The following is a 20,162-nucleotide window of genomic DNA, read 5'->3' on the forward strand; positions in this document are numbered from 1 at the left end:
CATGGGGTGTTCCTATTTCAATGTTTAGGGCCAAGTATTGCTGTCCTTTACTCAGTCAAAATTTACATGGATACCACTGGGAGTTTTGACTGAATAAGAACTGCAGGATTGGATCCATTGTGAATGCTAGGAGGATAGGTTACAATTTGACTTGTATGTTACCCTGCATTTATCCGAATGCAACAAGACTGGAATGTTTTTTTTATTTTGCGGGAACCTTGTTAAAATGGATGCTGTTTATTTCCCCATATTAGTGTAAGTAGGACCCCGTCATTAACATTCTATTTCATTCCTTTTTCCACTTATACAATTATTTTAATCAAGGGAAGGAATCTGCATCTCTGGCATCTTGTGCAGCTGCCAGCTTACTATTGAGAATTCTCTGTTTTTTCCACATAGGTGTATGGCTTTCTTGCTCATATTAACTAAGTAATGAAGGTATTTTGTTTATAGAGACCACCAGAATACAGACTAACACGGCTGCTACTCTGAAAACTGTCACCAGACCAGTGTTTCAGTTCTCTCAGGAAGTTAAAGGATGGCTGTGTTTCAGACCCAGTTTGATTTCCAGTGTCTTGACTTTGTAAGCATAAGAAGTCTGATACATTTTTTTCTGTTTCCATTTGTTTAGAGACATTGGACCAAATTTGTTATCCCTGGTGGTTTTGGCCTGTTAAGTCCTCCTTACATATCTATTTTAGCTGCTTCTCAGCTGTGTCAATTCAACTTTTCTGCCATGGTACTTCTCACAGATAAAGTATATTTTTTTCCCCTCAGTAATAGTAGGGTGACCATATTTCCCAAAGAGAAAATGGGACCCCACAGCTGCTCGCCTGAGGACCCCCCATGCTGTTGCTGATTGCTGGAAACTCCCTTCCTCCTATGCCAGGCTGTTGGCGAGTTGCTGGAACCCTGCAGGGACCCCGCATGCTGGAAGCTGCTTCTCTCCCACCCCACCAGCCCTGCCTTCCCCTGCGGGCGGCTGGCATCTCCACTCCCCCCCCTGCACGCTGCACCCCACTTTTTTGACAAAAGTAGGCATTTGTCCTGTTTGCTCTTGCCAACTGATCAAGTCAGCAAGAGCAAGCAGGACAAATGCCTCCTTTTGGAAAAAAAGTCAGGACAGCCAGGACAGGGCTTAACAAAGGGACTGTCCCGGCCCAAATGGGACGTATGGTCACCCTAAGTAATAGAGAGAGTGAATTGTACCTTGTCCACTTTCTGATGCAGAGCTTCTAACAGGGCGTGGAGGAAGCAAATTTTAGCTTTCTATGACTCTGTGCCTGGAGGACTCTGCTCATTCACAAGGGGGCGGCGGGTGGGTGCCAAGCAGCTTGGGGCTGGGAAGAGTCCACTTTAAAGAAGTCTATTGTCTGGTTTTGCACATGATAAAGCTTCAGTGCGGTTCCCTGAGTTCTCAGGTTACAGGTAGAAATGATTACAGCTATTCTGACATTTATCTTTCGCCTAAGAGGAGTTACTTATTAACATGTCTTACCATCCAGCTGTTAAGAGCTGTTAAGACCCACTCCCCTACGTGCTGCTGGGCATGCAGCATCTCATATATAAGGCTGCACAAGCTGCAGAATTCTCGGCTCAGACAAGAGTAGAACAAATATACATTCAATTCAATGGTACTAAATCATTTTAAGATCAGGGGGATGAAGTAGGATGCAGAATTCTCAGCTTCACAGTGAGCATCCTTCATTCAACCTGAGCTTTTCATTCAAAGAAATGCCTTGTGAAGCTTCTGTTAAACAAAGAAAGCCTTAAAGCTGATGACGATTATTAATTCTACAACCTAATGGCAACAATCCATATATTATGTGAAATCAGCTATGTTAATAATTTTGGGCCCAATCCTGCGCTGAAATCACTGCCTTTTTGTTGCGAGGATGAGACATCATCGAAGTAATAACAAACATGAGTATAAGGATAAGCATTAAGAATTATCATAATGAAATCAGCAAGCAGTTATGAATTCGGTCATTTCTATGACCTTCATAGACTGTCTTGTAGTTTTGTCTACCATAAAACATTCTAATTCTTTTCACAACCATTTTCACTGTTATCTGGGGTATTGTCCCTCTTGTCCAGCTATGGTAATCAACAATAAAATCCCTATCGATTTTAATGTGTGATTGAGCCAATAATAAATTCTTCTTCCTTGTTTCAGAAAATACAGGCTATTTCATCAGCTTTCTCAATTTTTTTATTCATCTTTGAAAACAGAGTACCAAATTAAGGATCATGTACATTGTGCCTACTATACATGTCTATGGAAAGCTTATTGATATCTGTGCATGACTGCGGGCCATATACACCTCTAAAAGCTTGATCTAAAGTCCTTCGGTGAAAAGACTCCCATTTAGAAGTCTGCATTTCCTTATTCCATATCTTCAGTCCCCAACTCTGTTCCACTGTCATCAGTCAATTTGCTCTTTTATTATGTGTAAGGGGACTGTTGCCCCCTTACTAACATTCAGTGGGGGTGTTTTAGTTTCTAGCTCCCAATACTAAAAAGGGAGAAGGGTCAATGGGAAATCAGGACCCTGAGACTGACAGCCCCCAGGAACAATGGGGAGAGGTCAATGGTCCAGGTCAGCCTGAATGACAGGGCGAGCAGGCTAATCAGGGAGTCAGGAGGCCAGGGAGGACCCGTCCTCTGTGTGAGCTGGAATTGCCTGGGTCAGACAGAGTGGGGCTGAGCTAAGGAGAAAGCAGGGGCCCAAGCTGAGCTGGGGAGCAGAGCTGTGCCAGATCCAGAGGGACCAGAAAAGCAGCCCAGAGAGAGCAGACCCTGTCCTGGGAGCAGAGCTGCAGCCCCAAAGCCAGAGGCACAGCCCAGAGAGAGCAGACTTGCCTTGGGAGCAGAGCTGCAGCAACCAGAGCCAGAGGGGCCAGAGAAGCAGCCCATGAAACAGGTCAGTGCTGGGAGCAGAGTCACAGAAGCAGCCTGCAGAGCAGACCTGTCCTGGGAGGAGAGCTGCAGCAACCAGAGCCAGAGGGGCCAAAGAAGCAGCCCAGGGAGCTGGAGGCAGAGCAGCAGCAGCAGTGCTGAGACCGAGTGGTGGAGCTGGGGCTGGAGCAGTCCGGAGCTGGCTGCGGTAAGCAGCTGGGGAGAGCGAGGGGGACCCTGGGCAGTGGGCCCAGCACAGGGAGACGCCTCAGTCAAGAGGCTCTGCAGGCCAGGCTTGGATCGTAACCCCGACAGGGTGGGGGCGACACTGGGAAGTAGGGTCCTACCACTTAGATCCTGAGAGCGTGTGGCCACCACCAGAGCAAGTGTCCAACCCACAGCATCCCTGAAGCAAAGCCAGGGCCTGAGAAGGCGGCTTGGGACCTACAAGGAACAGACTGTGAAGTGCCCTGACATTCCAGAGACACTGTTTGTGATGTTCCCTGCCACAGAGCAGGTTGATGTGTTTCCTTTAACCTTTCCCATTTCCCCTTATTCTTTTTAAAATTAATTGTTGATTAAATAACTTGCATTTGCTTTAACTTGTATGTAATGGTCAGTGGGTCAGAGAAGTGCCCAGGGCAGAGAGAGTATCCCAGAGTGGGGACACCCTAGCCCCTGTCCTAGGTGACCACAGCAGGGTTGGGGGTCGAGCCCCCCCGGAATCCTGGGCCCAGCCTTGTTGGGGTTACGAGGACTCTGCCAGACAGGAGAGTGGAAGGGGAGTCCTCAAGGGCAGAGAGTCCACTGGATAAAAGAAGTGGGAGCGAGGACTCAGATCCTTTCGCTAGCCCACTTCACCGGGATAGTGCAGAAGCCAGGAAAGTTCCCCACAATAGCGGGACTGTTCCCCCGCTTACACATGCAAATATAGGAATATGTTTCTGTCTGGAAGGGCTATCTCACAGATGATTTAGGTCTAACTAAAAGACTTGTAATACAAAGACACACTGAAACTACAGGTTCACATCCCAGTAGTTTCTCTTCAGCTTTGCATTGGTACATGGTACTTCAAAAGGTGAAATGTATGAGAATCATTGAGTTCATTTTGTCTGCCCTGCTGGGATGCTCATTGCATGGCAATTTCTGTAACAATATAGCTTTGCACTCAGTTTTTTAATCAATATCACTCCTCCTCTCAGTCTTGTGCAGGATGGCGTATGCTAATTGATTGCCACCATCAACCCCTGAGGCAGTTGCATTTCAAGAGTGTTGGCTTATGTGTATATACCAGGGGTGGGCAAAGTACGGCTCGCGGGCCGGATCCGGCCCCTCAGGGCTTTGGATCCAGCCAGTGGGATTGCCATCCCTGTGGCACCGTGGACCCCGCGCCGCTTCCCTGCCGCCCCTGAGGCAGGGGATGGGGGGGCGGGGGGAGCTCTGTGCACCGCCCTTGTCTATGGATTCCACACCTGAAGCTTGTATTGGGCTTGGTTCCCTGTGGAACCCACAGGTGAGGGCAGTGCATGGAGACCCCTGCAGCCTCCCCGCACCCCGCCAGGGGCCTCAGGGATGTGGTGCCGGCTGCTTCCAGGAGTGGTGTGGCATGGGGCCAGGGCGGGTAGGGAGCCTGCCTTAGCAGTGCGGCAGCACTGCTGCCTGAAGCCGCTCCAGGTAAGTGGTGCTGGGCCGGAGCCCACACCCTGAACCCTTCCTGCAATCCACACCCCAACCCCCTGCCCTGAGCCCCCTGCTGTACCCTGCACCCTTCCTGCACCCCAACCCGCTGCCCTGAGCCCCCTCCTGCACCCCACACCCCTCCTGCACCCCAACCCCTGCCCTGAGCCCCCTCCCACACTCCACACCCCCTCCTGCACCCCAACCCCCTGCCCTGAGCCCCTTGTACACCCTGCACCCCTCCTCTGCCCCAACCCCTTTCCCTGAGCCCCTTCCTGTGCACTGCACTCCCTCCCACACCCCACACCCCCTCCCGTACCCCAACCCCAGCCCTACATTCATGGCCCTGCATGCAATTTCCCCACCCAGGTATGGCCTTCGGGCCAAAAAGTTTGCCCACCCCGGTTTATACCATAGTTGGCACAGCACTTTGGCATGCAAGGTAGTATATAAATGTAAAGTATTATTATATCATGTATTTGGTTTGTTGGAAATATTCTCTGTGTTGGGCACAAAGGCTACAATTTGCCTAAGTGGCACATAAATGTAAAAAACCTTCTGTGTGCCTAACTGAAACAACAGAAACACAAACCTTTCCACATTTGACAGAGAAAAAGTACATTCCCGTTTGCTAACTAATTCCATCACGTTTGTTTAGTATACTTCAAGATGCAATATTGAGGTGCTCTAGGACTCTTCAGAAGATGGAGAGAAACTGGGAATCCTGTACATCTACTAGTGCACATACTATTAAAGCTGAAAAGTTCTAATTGCAGATAAGACCAAGAGGAAGAGGGCACGAAAATAGATGGGGTGGCCATTTATTTAATCACACAAGTGCCTATATTCAACATAAGTGGATAGCTTCTGCCTATTTTTCTGTCTATTTAGGTACTTTAATATGGCCTATCTGAGTACCTCACAATCATTAATAGATTTTATCCTCACAAACCACTGTGTGATATTAGCCCCATGGTATAGATGGAGAACTGAGATACAGGATAGATTTAGTGACTTGCCCAGGGTCATACCCAGGCCTTGTGACTGAGCTGAAAACTGAATACAGGTTTTTTGAATTCCTTTGTTCAGTAGCTTTCATCTTATCTTCTCCCATTCTCATGAGCCCTTGGCAGCCCTCTGCCCAACATCAGTGGCTTACAGTTCCTCCATCGTGGCTGCCACAAGGCATTATGGGGTGTCAGATAGTTCTAGAGCACCTCAGTATTGCATCTTGAAGCACACTAAACAAATGTGATGGAATTAGTTAGCAAACAGGAATGTACTTTTTCTCTGTCATGTTGTAAGATTTGTATTTCTGCCATCTTACTTCATAGAAGTGAAAGTGACCTTATTTGTAATGATTAGGTTTCATTTTCCTGCTCATAACAATTTAGAGGGATACATTTTTATCGTGAAATTATTTTGAAATTTTTTTTTAAGATCTCTTTTGTATTAAATGGTTACACAAGACAACCACAAAACTCCCAGCCAACTATGATAAAATGCATAAAGCAAAGAAACAAAAAGTAACAAAGTAAGTAACAAATGCTTAAATCACTATGAGTGTAATTCTCATTTACATTCCATAAATGTACTTTATGCACACTTTAAGGCACATTTACAGTGTCAGAGAAGCATAAAGGGACTTAATGTAAATGTAAACTTGGCTCCTCATCTGTGTCTGATCTATAAACAAGTACTTATACAAGGTAAATAATTTGCAAGAGACAAGAGATGTACATATTCTGTCTCATCGTACCAGTAAATCCCAAAAGTCTGTAAAATATGCTAGTATAAATCTCATCAGTCTTATATGTTTTAATCATATATATAAACATATGAGACTGGTAAGATTTATACTTGAAGTATACTCTTTGTGGTGTGTGTGTGTGTGTGCGCGTATATTTATTTTGATGGAAATATAGGGAAAGAGTTGGTGTATTTATTTACCTTACCGTAGACCATACAACCAAAGTGTTACTACTTCAGCTCTTCTGGAGGAGCTAATAATTCAGAGTAGTGATAACAAAAACTATCATTGATATCTGCAAGGAATTAAAAGTAGATTTGGATGGGGAGAGTGTTCATAAATAAAATATTTTAGTTTCAGCCTAATTAATTGTGTTCATCTGCTATTAATTTTCTTGTTGGTTACAATGGTCATTGTTTGAACAAAGGACAAGAACAGCTGTCAGCATCTGTTTACAAAATGCAAAGAAGGGCAAACATAGCAGGGGCATGTATGTGAATGATCAAAGGAGAGACTGCTCAGTGTGCACTGACTTCATGCATTTTTTAGAGTAGGTTGACATGGTGCTGCTATCATATAGGTATGCAATTGGGCGTCCCAAATCCGTTCAGTAGATTTTTAAATTGCCCTTCTGAATACAGTTCTGTTTTTTTGTGTGCATTGAACTACAGAGAACTGTGTACTTTAAAATGCATTCCTTTAAAAAAAAGAAGCTCAACGTGTTTCTTGTTAACATGTACTAAGTTGTATAAATGCTTCTGTTTGTTTTAAATCTCTCTAATATATATATATATATATATATATATATATGTATAAAATGTCGCAAACTTTCTCTCTTTACTAGACTGTTTATTATTAAAAGACTATAGCCAAAAAGCTACAGGGAATTTTTGGCTAAGTGTGGCTGAGGCAGTCTTGTTACATAATCTGTTCTTCAGATTTTTGGTGTTGCATTAGTAATAAAATATTAGAATTGGTCTTGCTTTAGCTGCCCTCTCCTCCCACTTAGTGCATGTAATACTGACATTTGTAAGATTAGATGATGTATTTGAATTCTAATAGCTTTTATGAGACTTGTCTGCCCAGAACAAGCTTAATCAGCCCTGGGTTTGTATAGGAGTCGCACCTCAAACACTCAGATGACAGCTATTGGGAAGAGAAGAGCAATTAAAGGACTTCAGGAACTAGTGAATACACAAATTTAACAGCATGAAGAACAGAATTTGGAAATGTCTGATGGAGAAACAGACCCATGTTAATTACCATAACAGTGCAAATGGGACCATAATAAATGGAACCACATCATGTATCCAAGGAAAACCTGTACCCTAAGGAATCCTGCTTCCCACATGCTGTTTCCTGAGGAAATGCTAAGGCCTAAAATGCTGCAAGGTGGTGAGAGCCGCCTGAGAGCTGACAAGCACCCTTGCCTTCCATGGAGGCTGTAGCCAGGATCAAGGCTCCATTGTGCTAGGTACTGTACTAACACAAAGGTGGACATTATCCCTGGCATAGAGGGAGTGGAGGGCTCAGCATCTTCCAGGACGAGGCACTTTGGTAGAAGCTGATAGATTTTAAGGAAGTGTTAACATCCCCCATCTTGCTTGACTTCAATGGGATTAAATTTAGGTTTTGAGTAGAGCTGGTTGGAAAACTGGGTTTTAAAAATTTTGATGAAAACAAGAATGTTTTCATTTTTGGCAAAATTTTCAGTGAAAAACATTAACTTTTAATTTAAAAAAATAAAATAAATAAAGCTGAAACCTGAGAACTTTTCAGCAACTGAAAACCAGTTTGGTTTTGGTTTGGTTTTGTGTTTTGGCTGAAAAATGCCAAAAATCTAAACTTTTTTTTAATTTTGGCCAGAAATTGTTGGTTTTCAGTTTCCTGATTGAAAAAAATCCAATTTGTGAGGAAACCTGTCTTTCTGTAAAATTTTTAATTTTGTCAAAAATCCAATTTTCTGTCAAGAAAACATTTTGACAGGAAATTGTCAACCTCCCCTAGTTTTGAGGGTAATAAATACATTTGTGCAAATTTCTCACAGCAAACAGTTTATTCAGTGCGTTTAGCCTAATGGCAGGTATAACAGTCGGCACGCAGTCTGTACAAACCTGCTTGCAACCTTGGGTATGGATTTGTGTTGCTAGGCTGCGCTGAAGCCCACCCCACCATGCCTTCACTGCTATTTTCAGTGAGACAGCTCCATTGGGGAGCTGCAGGGGTGATGCGCACGGGCAGTGCATGGAGACACACTGTTCCCCTCTCGCCAGGGGCACTCAGAGCTATGCCGACAACCGGCTGCTTCCAGGAGCGTTGTGGGTCTATGGCAAGCAGGCAGCCTGCCTGAGCCCTGCTGTGCTGCTGGCTGGGAGCAGCCTGTGGTAAGCGCCTCCCGGCCAGAGCCTGCACCTCGCACCCCTTCCTGCACCCCCAACCCCCTGCCCCAGGTCAGAATCTCCTCCTACATCCAAACTGCCTCCCAGAGCCCGCACCTCTCACCCTCTCCTGAACCCCAGGCTGGAGCCCCCCCCCCTGCACCCAAACTCCCTCCCAGAAAGAAACTAATATAACAGCTGTTCTAAGGTAAGAAGTAGGCTATTTTGAATTAATTTAACTATATTCTACATGTTTTAAGACTGAAATGTAACCACAGCATGGCTTTATGTTAATTAAAAGGCCAGTTTAGTATAGCATTAATAGCCTCGATGCCATAATTGATCGTTTTGTTTTAAATTAGGAAAAAGACTTCTATATAGGGACCCCACAAAATCTAATAACCTCGGGCCCACAGGAGAGTTAATCTGGCCCTGATTACAATGGCATAAAACTATCAAGAGGCCTTGTCTATATGGGAAAGTTGCACCAATCTAATTTAAATTAGTTGTTTAAACCAGAGAAAACCACATTTTGGTTTAAAAATGGCTCATTCCAGTTTAGCTTAAACCTGTTCTCAGTCAAGTTGAGGGTGTGTGTCTGTGGGGGAGAATCACACTTAAACCATAATAAGAATGTCCACACAGGGGGTTTGTGCCAGTTCAATGAAATCAGTTTAAATTCACACTTGTGGTTAAACTATTGCAACTTTCTCAAATAGATGAGACCCAAGATGAGAATCGGGTCCAATGGAACTGTTTGTCTGGATAAGGAGAGTAGGACCCGACCCGGTGTTAAGAGCCTGTTTCTGTTGCCACTTGCACTAGTTTCTTGGGATTTGAACTTGCAAACACTCTTGCATGTGAGTAACTTTGCATATGAGTAGTTCCGTTGAGTTCAATGGGACTATTCACAAATATGAAGTTACTCCTGGGGTGAATATTTGCACAATCGAAGTTTTAGATTATAAGCTTTTAAAGGCAGGGATCATGTACAGCAAGCACTCAGCTATACAATGAGCCCCCAATCCTGACTGCAGCCTCCTGGTGCTACTGCAGTATAAATAATAATAATTAATAATAATAATGCACAATACTGATTTACACCAGTAAAGTGAGAGCAGGATCAAGCCCTAAATCATGTTTCATCCGATGGTTTCATGTTACTTGTTCCAACAAAGCAAGTCTAGTTTTTGGAATGGGAGGAGAAGTTGTTCAGTTATTGCATTTGTTGTATCCCCTTCCTTTCCCTTTTAAAATTATTCATCCTTTCAGTGCACAGTGGAGAATTAGCCATTTGATTCTCAGCACTGGCAATGCTGTCTTTGATTATATTTAAAGTGGAATGTGTTCCCTTTTGATGCTCTGTGGTTTTGAATGAAGTACATGCAAGCAGTTTAATGGTGCAGAACACTTAGACAGTGGCCTTGTTTGCCTTTGCATATTATTTCATCATTTAAAAAAATATTATAGAAATTATTTTTAAAAGGAAGAGACTATGAATTGTCTATTGTTTGCTTATTGAAATTGTTTTCACAGTGTTGTCATTCTCTTCTGTTGAATAGCTATGAGATGTCACATTTTTTGTAAGTTATAACTGCATCAAGCTGTGCTGACAAAATGTCCTGGCATAACTGTTAATATGCATTGTCATTTTAAGCATGAAACAGTTTAGCTAATGATTTATCTCTTATAATGCAGCACTTGGGGCAGCTGTATGATTTGTCTCTTTAGCAAGTCGAGTAATTTCTTTAACAAAATGTTAAGCACAGATGGGCTATAAGCTGTCAGTTAACCATTATTGTGCATGCATCTGCTTGCCTTCAATGCACTGTTTTATGTATTCAGCCACTTACTTAGCCCCAGCTCTCTGAAAAGCGGAACCTACTCTGATTGGCAAATAAAATGTTCATTTGTCTCTTCTTCCTATTGTTTTGTTTTGGTAACACATGTCAGCAGCTCAATTACCCAGTTCATTAACAGCTCCCAATGGACATGATGGCCAACCCATGATAAGGAGGGTGATTGTGGCACATATGGTCAATAATAGCCTGTCTCTTGGCAATTGTAAATAAAAGTCACTGTTGGCCTTTTCCCTTTACTGCAGCTACTGTTTTCCTTTTCACCTTGGTCTACGGAGCTCATTGATCGTGTGATTCTGTCCAAAGAAAATAAAAACTTATCATCTATTGTCAAGAAAAGAACTTTGAGCTACATTGGCTGGTCTTTCCATCCCACTGACATTTTCAACCCATAGCTTAGAATTCTTAGTAGATAGGCATATTCTTTTGGTTTCTGTTAACTGATTAATTACTTTATTAATCAGTTTACTTAAATAGTAATAAGTTTTCTTGCCTCTTCTCGCTTTCTCTCACTGAAGACTTTTGTTGAGGTGCCTGTGGAGTTTTAAAGAGCCATTTTAAATGTTTTTCTAAGTATGCCCTTTGCGAATTGCAGCAGTTTTCAAAGGGGTAGTTGGAGTGTGACTTAATCCTTGTAGATGAGACATATTCATGTCTAGAACAGACGGTAGTTCTTTTTAAAAAAAAAAAAAAAATTAGTGGCCTAAGTGCCCTATAAAAAGGGTTAAAAGGGATCTTGCTGATTTTTTTCATGTTTCAAACTGTTCCAAACCATTTAATGGCTTTTCTAACTTAAAAATTATCATTGTTTGCAAAATGGTTTCTGATTCTGAAGTATCACCCTTCACACTGTAGTAAGAAAATCTAGTAGCATGAATGCATTTTTATCGTGACTTCACTGGGAAATATCTTGTTTTAATTTTTTGATGCAAGTTTAATTTTTTGTTAGATTAAAGAAGCCCAGTCGTTCACACTTGGATGGATTTATATTTCACAATGCGACCTAACAGAAGGAAGTGCCCACTTAAAAACACAAATGATAAAGAAGGGGGAAAAAATCATAAAGTTTCAGCACAGAAAGAAAACAATGGCACGGATTAAATGACAACACTGAGACCTGGTAAACCGGCCAAAACCGCGCATTTCCAAGAGTGTTATAACAGAAGCAGTGCAATTTCAGAAATGTTGGGTCAGTTGCTGAGCTGTGGAACACGTTCCATAGCCCTTATCTTAAATAAACATACAATAGTACTGTTGTGAGTCTTAAACAACTCACAGGTGGCTGCGTAGTGACTTTAGACCTTCTGAACTCGTCCCCTGCTGCCTGCCATATTCATAACTAATCTGTACTCTCCATCCAGGGTTGTGGGCACTTGGGGAGTTGTTGAGTGTCAGAGTTTATTTGTACTATTTTGATTAGCACAGACCTGGCAGGGGCTTATTTTCTTTTTAATGACCCCTTGCTGTGAAACTGAGGTTTCAGAAGGAGGAACTGGGGGGAGAGGAGAGGCCTGGCATTACATTTCTGTAGCGGGGGGAAACACAACTCGGAGAGCTGCTGAGCTGGGAGCAGAGTAGTCAGTTGACTCTAGAGTCTTATTTATATTTCATATGCAAATACAGATATTTCCTCAAATGGAAACACTGAGGGGAAAAAAATGTTAGAAGGAAATTAAGATGCCAGTTAGCTTTTCTGAGGACTTTCTTTTTTGTGGTGAAAAGGACTCCTGACTTTTTCTGATCTATTACTGTTAAAATGCCAGCTGCTGAAAGCTTAGCCTAACACAAACAATGATCTAAAAAGGCATGTATTGCCTCGCCACCTACCACTGCTAGGAGTTTTTATAGCAAATGAACCCTGGAGATTTATTTGGAGAGTGCTTAGGGAGCGTCTTATGGCTCAAACCCTATGACAGATTCTCTCTTTCTTTCTCTCTTTTCTTTTTTAGTACATATGTAATATTTTTAAATTTACATTTGAACTCAGTTACCTCTCCCATCGAAAATAAATGTTGACAGGGAGTCTCCAGGTGCCAAGGTCTCTGGATGGGATTGGTTTGGATTAACCCCTACTGTGCATCCAGTTTAACCTCACCACCCGCCCCTACCGTCCCCAAAAAAACAACCTCCCCCTTCTCATCCACTTCAGCTTTCTTTGTGTCTCCTGCATCCTGCCAGGCAGGTGTCAGAGCCCTGAATGCGGGCAAAGGCCCTGTTGATGGATACCACAGATGGAGCGTGGAAATTGGTAGAATAGGCTTCAGCCACAGGCCATTTCTTAGGATCCAACAAAAGCCTCCAAATAAGTCAACAAAAATCCCAAAGATCACAAAGGAAAAGTGTCATTTGTCATTTACTCTGGGTTTGTGTGGGGGTATCAGCCTTGCTGCACTTCTCCTGGCTTGCACCCGAGTAAACATGATAGAGGTCATTCACATCTTTTTCAGTGTAAAAGGCTACTTCAGATCAGAAAACAGTTAGCTGCCCCATTGTGTCCTCTGTGTTGAATGCTAAAGTATACAAGTATAGAACATTCTGCAATTAGCCAGATAGGTGCATCAGACATTGAGTTGCCCTGTTCAAAGAAATAGAGAAGGGGGGAGGGAGTCCTGTTAAATTAATATTACATAAAATAAATAACAAGAGGTGGCAAATGGCAATGTAAAGCTCAATCTCAGCCCAATGGGATGTTTAAGACAGGTCTTTGTCTTGTCTTATTTTAACAAAATCCACAGTTATAATCAGTGCTTCTAGCACAGACCAAGGATTATTAGTGTGGAAGAAAGTCAGTATGATTTTTGTGGTGGTTAATTTTATAACAGTTGAATGTTTGCCAATAAATTTCTGCCTTCAAAGCTCTGCAGAAGGATATCCCTCCTTTCAGTCATTTCTAAAGTGCACTGTGTTGCATCTGTAATAAATGAATATATGGTTTTTAAATGGTTGTCATGTTTTTGTTATTTAATTATTCAAATGAAATGTCGTGCTGAGAAAAAAAACAATGCACAGAATGAGCACTTATGAATTATTTTGTTCTGTTTTCGTATGGGCATGTCTATTTGTGATGTGCTTTGGGAAACCAATAATTACAGAATTCCATGTGACCAAATCCCTATGAAATTGAGCAAAGGTTTTGTGCATAATAGTGTTAACTAGGATGAAGTATTTCCTGAGGCCACCAAACAGGTCACAAGGGGTTAACGGACAAAGAATTGCTCTCTAATTCTGTAATTCCTTCTTTAATTAAACTTCATGGCTAGTCCACTGGTGGCACTTACGGTTTCTCCTCCCACTTTGATTTGCTTCTTAAGGGAGGAATTTGTAATCCTGTGGGGTGATTGTTGTCCTGTACATGATCTTTTTGGAAACTGACAACTCTCCTCCGTCCTCCAGCTATTGCAAAATGGGGTTTGAGTACTAACCTCTCTGGGCTAATTATAAAGGTTAGCTCCTATTTTCTGACTCTCTCTGCCCTACTTCCCTTGTTTATATATAAATCGCTCTCACACTCACATCATTATACACTCAATACCTTTCTAAGCCAGTAATATCATAGAAATATATGAGACTGCTCACAGGTACCATAAACAGGGGTAGCTTAGTCAGAATGTACATCACAAAATGGTTCTAATTTCTTAGGTACATGTGTCTATTTCTGGGCTTTGTCAATATCCTGGTAGGCCCTTTACCTGGTTAAAAGTTTATTAAGAGTTGTTTTTTCAGTCAAAAGCCCATTCACCTCTGAACAGACTTCAATAAAGAAAAATATGATGCACTCTGTTGTACAGACAGCCTGCTGTCATTTGAGATTACATTTGCCTGATTCTAATAATGCAGATCAGATGAGACAAATGAACTCGATATTTTTCAATAACAATAGTCAGGTTTGGAGTAGAATGGTACTGATGAACTTGTCTGAATAGGAAAGCTATTTAATCTGAGGTTAAATTTTCTCCTTCATTTTGTGATTCCATCTCAGGATTTGTGAGTTGTATTAGATATATTAACCTAGATTCTTAGCTACTTTGCTGAGAAAAATGTTCAGATTAGCAGTCCTGTTTTACCTTCATGCCTTTTCTTTACTGTAAATGACCACATTTGAATGTGGAATGGAAATAGAATTAAGCATATATTTCTGTGCTATATACATCATCCTGTCATGGACACAAGATGCCAGCATCTTCAGCAAACAGAGAAACATCAGAAATAGTTCACTGTTTATAAAATAATTTAAACTGCCTTTTTACAATTTACCTAATACCCCCCCTGCCCAGTTAATGAAGGTATTCAGGTGAGGATACTGAGATTAATTCAATTTTCACATTCGCTATGCATTTCAGCTTTAACTTTCCTCATATGAAATGCATATTTCCCTTGCATAGCCTGAGTAAGTCTGATAGTTATGTAGAGGTTGTGGTGAATGGAACCCTCCCACACAGAGAGGAAGGATGGCTAAATAGTTAGGGCATGCCTCTGTGACTTGAGACTGGGTTCAACTCTCTGCTCTGCCACATAGTTCCTATGTGACCTTGGGAAAGTCACTTAGGACAAAATTTTCAGAAGCACTTATGTCACTTAGGAGCCTAAGTCTCTTACGCACTTTTCAAAATTTTACCCTTAGTGTGTTTGTGGCTCACTTCCCATCTGTAAAAGGGGATAATAGAAGTTCACTCTCTCCTGGGGTGTTGTAAAGATAAATACATTAAAGACTGTGAAACATTAAGATACTACTGTGATGGGGCATGGGGCATCTAAACACCTTAGGCCTTGTCTACATTTAGGGCAGCATGTAGAGTACAGGCACTATACATGTAGCTACATGCCTCAGCTGTGTCCATACATGTCTCTGTGGTGTGTAGCTACAGGTGTCTGGCAGTGGGCAAGTAGTGAGGAAAGGCTACCTCAGTGGGGAGGCAACAGGGAAAGGCTCCAGCAGCCAGGAGCTGCCAGAAACTTTGTCTACCTCCCCAGGCCTTAGCCTTTCCCTACTGCTGGAACCTTTCACTCTGGTGGAAAAAGGCTCCGGCAGGGGGGTGGCAGTGGGACACTATACTGCTAACTATAGCAGTGTGGATGTGGGAGGCACTGCTTGGGTATGTAGAAAGCTGTGTAGGTAATATACTGTAGGTTTCAGGTATGTAGGGCACTCTACTTTCCTCTCCTAAGCAGGAGTGCCAGAACAGGGTGGGACAGGGAACCATGGCCCCATCACTTCTTACTGGCTGTAAGACAAACAATAGATGGGAGGGGGCAGAGAGGAGCGAGTGGGAGGCGGGTTCTTGGGGGTAGAGGCGGTGCAGGGGTGGGGCCTCGGGAAATGGGTGGCATGAGAGTGGGGGCTTGGGGAGAAGGGGTGGTATGGGGCCCCAGTTTGGGTGTTGGCGGGCCCCACCCCCCACTTTTAGAGAGCTTTCGTCGCTCCTGCTCCTAAGCCATTCCTCACTGACTACACTAGCTGGGCATGCTCTGTGTGTACTCTATACCCCACTGTAGCTTTGAAGACATGCCTTTAGATAGATAGGGCAGTCAGCATCAGCCTAGCTCCTGAGGGATGCTGGGAGGAAAGTACTGAAAGAGGCCCTGATATCGATAGGGTTTGGAGCTTCCTTTCCCCATGGATTCCTTCTTGGCCTTCATAGGTTTTAAGGCCAGACACCATTGTTCTTCATAAACTTATAAATCCCTCCCAATCAAAGGGAGCGTTTGGCAGAGAAAGTGTCTCAAAAGTGGACCTCACAGGGGTTCCTGAGTCCTGTTTCAGGTTTTACCAGAAGCAGGTACAGAGAACCATTAATACTTCTGTTGTGCTCTTCTAACAGAAGCACCAACTTCTCCTAGTCTAGCTAATTAGCCACATAGCTATTCCAGTTGAGTTGTTATAGCAACAGAGAATGATTATGTCTGGAGCCACTGTGGGGAAGATAACTAGAGAAGGTTGTGTTTCTGTTTTTAAGCTTCCTGGATGGTTTAATGCTGGTGTTTGTAATTCTGCAAGCTTTGAAGAAGGTAAAAGACCTGAAATGATTTGGTCAAATATATTGGGCACTAAAACAAATTCAAAGAACAAGGAGTATTATTTATTTAATGATACAGTAGAATTTTTACTTGATAATGAAGAGGGTTTTGAACCACATTGAAACAGAATTAAATTGTTTGAAATCAGCAGATCATGCTGTCTGTTCTCAAGGATTTTATTTGAAAAATTGGCTGGGTACTTTAATTTTAGGGCCCAAATCCTTCAAGTCTTGCTCAGACACGGCTCTCATTGAGGTGAGAGACTGGGAGTTGTATGTACTTCTCAGTGCATTACAATTATGAACTAAAATGGGAATTTTGGCCAAGAATGCCTGCAGAAAACATTTATTGTGTTTGGATGACTGAAATAGTTTACAGATGAGATTAAAGTTAATCTAATTGCTGTATCCTAGCAATCTATGAAGTCATTTAGAAATCTGACTGGTTAGTGTGTTGTTGAGAGTCTCTGTACTAGCAATAGCTATTCCTCTGTGTGTCCAGAAATTCATAAACTCTTCAGCTGAGTTGCCTGTAAAAGGACCTTGTCTTTCCTACACGCAAGACTGGGTAAATAGATTAAGTGTACTTATTGGTTCAAACAGCTTGAGTGAAATTGAATATGTAAAATAGTTGGAACTGAACAAGTCAGTCTCTTTAGCTAGAGTTAAAATGAGATTTCTGTTCTGGCTTTGTGTTTTTAGTTATGCTTGAATGACTCATGTTCAGGAGATTATTTTATATCAAGGTCTGTACCAATAATCTATTTCATTCTATTTAAGGTAGAAGTGGTGCTAGTATTTCAATAAAATGATGAATTGTAATATCAGTGGGGAGTCCCCTTCCCGTTGCTGGATGGGTTCCCTTGCAGAGTTTAATGGATGAGGGAATTTTTGCCTGCTGGGATAGTCTCCACTCACATGGGCTACTGCCCTTATATTACCCCTCACCCCACCCTTTTCTATTACAGTTACCTGATGGAGGAGGAGAGAGCGTGTTGCCAGGGTTCTGGAAGAGGCTTTTGAAATGAAGTCAGAATAAGATAGAAATAGAGTCTATATAAACCCCTCCCCCATCCCTATCAGAACAAGGAAGAAAACGTACTGTATGTCTATGCAGTGTGGTTGTAACCATGTTGGTGCCAGGATATTTGAGAGACAAGGTGGGTGAGGTAATATTTTTTTATTGGACCAACTTCTGTGGCTTGAAAGCTGGTCTCTCTCACCAACAGAAGATGGTCCAATAAAAGATATTACCTCACCCAAATTGTCTCTCTGTTCTATGTGTAGACATTTTGAGTCTGCACAGTATACACTTCATAGGCCTTATAGATATGGGGATACAGAGCAACTGCACAGAATCGTATGTCTGAGCTCTCCCTGCATCCATGTTACTATCTTCTCCCCATAGAGACTAGGAAACTAGGAAAGGTGGGCTTGAGCTGCAAAATCACTTCTAGATCTGAGCTTCCTCATAGTTTGGGGAAGGTTGCATCTGGGGGCTTTGTTGTTTAGCCCATAATAAAAATAAAGTACAGTTGCAAAGTTTGGATCTGATCTGAATCCAACCGAAGTTTGGGAGTGTTTAAAGAAGCATTTTGGGTCAGGCTCGTTTCTAGAAACAAAACAATGAGAAACAGAACAATAGAGCCATTATGTTAGCCACTAAACTATATTCTTTTCTAGATGTGATTAATCTACTGCACAGAAATTACAAGGACAAGTTCTTGAAATACATTTGGGGTATTTTGATCAGTATAAGAATCTGATAAGAATTTAAATCCCGATTTCTCTGTAATCCTCTCATTACTTTCTTTAATCTTTCCCCGTGCTGATGACCTAAAATGCTTATAAATGTCACAGTGTAATCCAGGCTCTTCCCCATTTGTAGGGGAAAGTCAGCTGAGGTAGGGGAGCACTGTCATGCAATCTGTCAGTATACCTTGTTCCAAAGGGGCATCTTGCATTGGCTGTGCAGCCCAGAAGGCTAGTAGAGCCAGCATGGGCAGATTTAGGGAACCTATGGGATGCACTCGTTCAGCACATCTCCCAGACTGTCTCTGTCAGTGTGGGAAACTTATGGTGTCCCAGCTGGAACATGAATGTAGTTTCCTACGGTGGAATCCCAGGAAGAGACTGAAGAGGGTGAGGAAGGGGGTTTGAGGGATATAATATTCCAGTGGGATGATCCTTATTTTGTTTAGGACAGAGTTTTATGGTTAGACACACATTCTGGTGTCAGAAAAGCACCTTTATTGCTTTGACCTAATTCATCCCTGATGCAGGTTAATTTAATCAATAGTTATACCAGACATGAATCTGGCCTTTCATGTGTATTTTTATTTTTGCCAAAAGCAATTGTGCTTTTTGTGCTAGCAACTCATATGCCTCTAATAAAAACAATGGTTCAACTTCTGCCGTCCTTAACTGAGCAAAATTCCCTTGAAGAACTTGGCCCTTATCAACAAGCTGAGTAATAATTGATACTAGAGTGGAGAATAAGGTCAGACACAAACTACCACTCTTAGTATATGCTCAGTGCTCATATTCTTATATAAGCTCCCTACACAATACCAGATAAGATCTTATATGAGCATTAACACTTGTCCAAACCTACCTAGCAGAATCTCAGGAAGGCACAAGATACATAAATAAGTGGCAAATGATTATGAAAATATAATCCTGTTGAATTATACTTGTATGGATGTGGAAGTACCATGCAGATTTGCAGAACTGGACAAATAATGCAAAATCACATTTAAAAATGAATTTGCTTCAGATATGCTCATGTCCTTTTTGTATTCGATTTCCATAATAATTTGAGCAATCAGGTGTTACTGACACATCTATGAAAAAATAATTTCAAAGTCACACTCACGGGTGTTCATTGGGGCAGAATTTTAAATTAGCTGCAAGTGCTTATTTGTTTACTCAATCAGGAGAAAGGATCAAGACCATATGGCTTATCTGACCAATGAAAATGAAGCAGTACAGATCAAATTTCAAATACCGGCAATAATCTGATAGAGTAAAAAATTAATTGAATATGTTTGAATAACAAATACATTCAGGGAAATCATAATCTGCTCCCAGATATCCCAGGACCAGGAAAAGAGGATAAATTCATTGAACAAACGGTTGAGAATTATTCATTCATCTCAGCAAATGGACCAGTAATACACTGTAAAGTAGCATTTACCTCTGCTCTCAGATTAGAGTGTGTCTATTCTAGAATCAAGTTTACGAAATGAATCAAGATTTATATTCGAAGCTATTTATTCCCCAGCGGAAAAAAAATTATGGATTACTTTTTCTTTTGGTTTTGTCAGCTAGAACCTTATTGCTCCCTGATTTTTCTTCCAGCATCAGCACCCCAATCTGATGAAGGCTCTGACATAGATTCTGAACCAGATTTACCTTTAAAAAGAAAGCAGCGTCGTAGTCGAACAACCTTTACTGCAGAACAACTAGAAGAACTGGAAAGAGCTTTTGAGAGGACCCACTACCCTGATATTTACACTCGGGAAGAACTTGCACAAAGAGCCAAACTTACTGAGGCTCGGGTTCAGGTACATGTTTAAAAAGCTG

General features: G+C 42.1%; 1 protein-coding gene across 2 annotated transcripts in view; it reads left to right on the forward strand.

Annotated features, from left to right (window-relative positions):
• PAX3 (paired box 3) overlaps positions 1–20,162 on the forward strand; it is a 118,859-nt gene that overhangs the window by 60,027 nt on the left and 38,670 nt on the right. For both annotated transcript variants that reach the window (XM_048864879.2, XM_048864880.2), the window contains exon 5: positions 19,938–20,143. In XM_048864879.2, the coding sequence (XP_048720836.1) occupies positions 19,938–20,143 (206 nt within the window). The remainder of the gene's footprint in view (positions 1–19,937; positions 20,144–20,162) is intronic.

The sequence above is a fragment of the Caretta caretta genome, chromosome 9 (genome assembly GCF_965140235.1).
Source record: "Caretta caretta isolate rCarCar2 chromosome 9, rCarCar1.hap1, whole genome shotgun sequence".
Taxonomy (NCBI): domain Eukaryota; kingdom Metazoa; phylum Chordata; order Testudines; family Cheloniidae; genus Caretta; species Caretta caretta.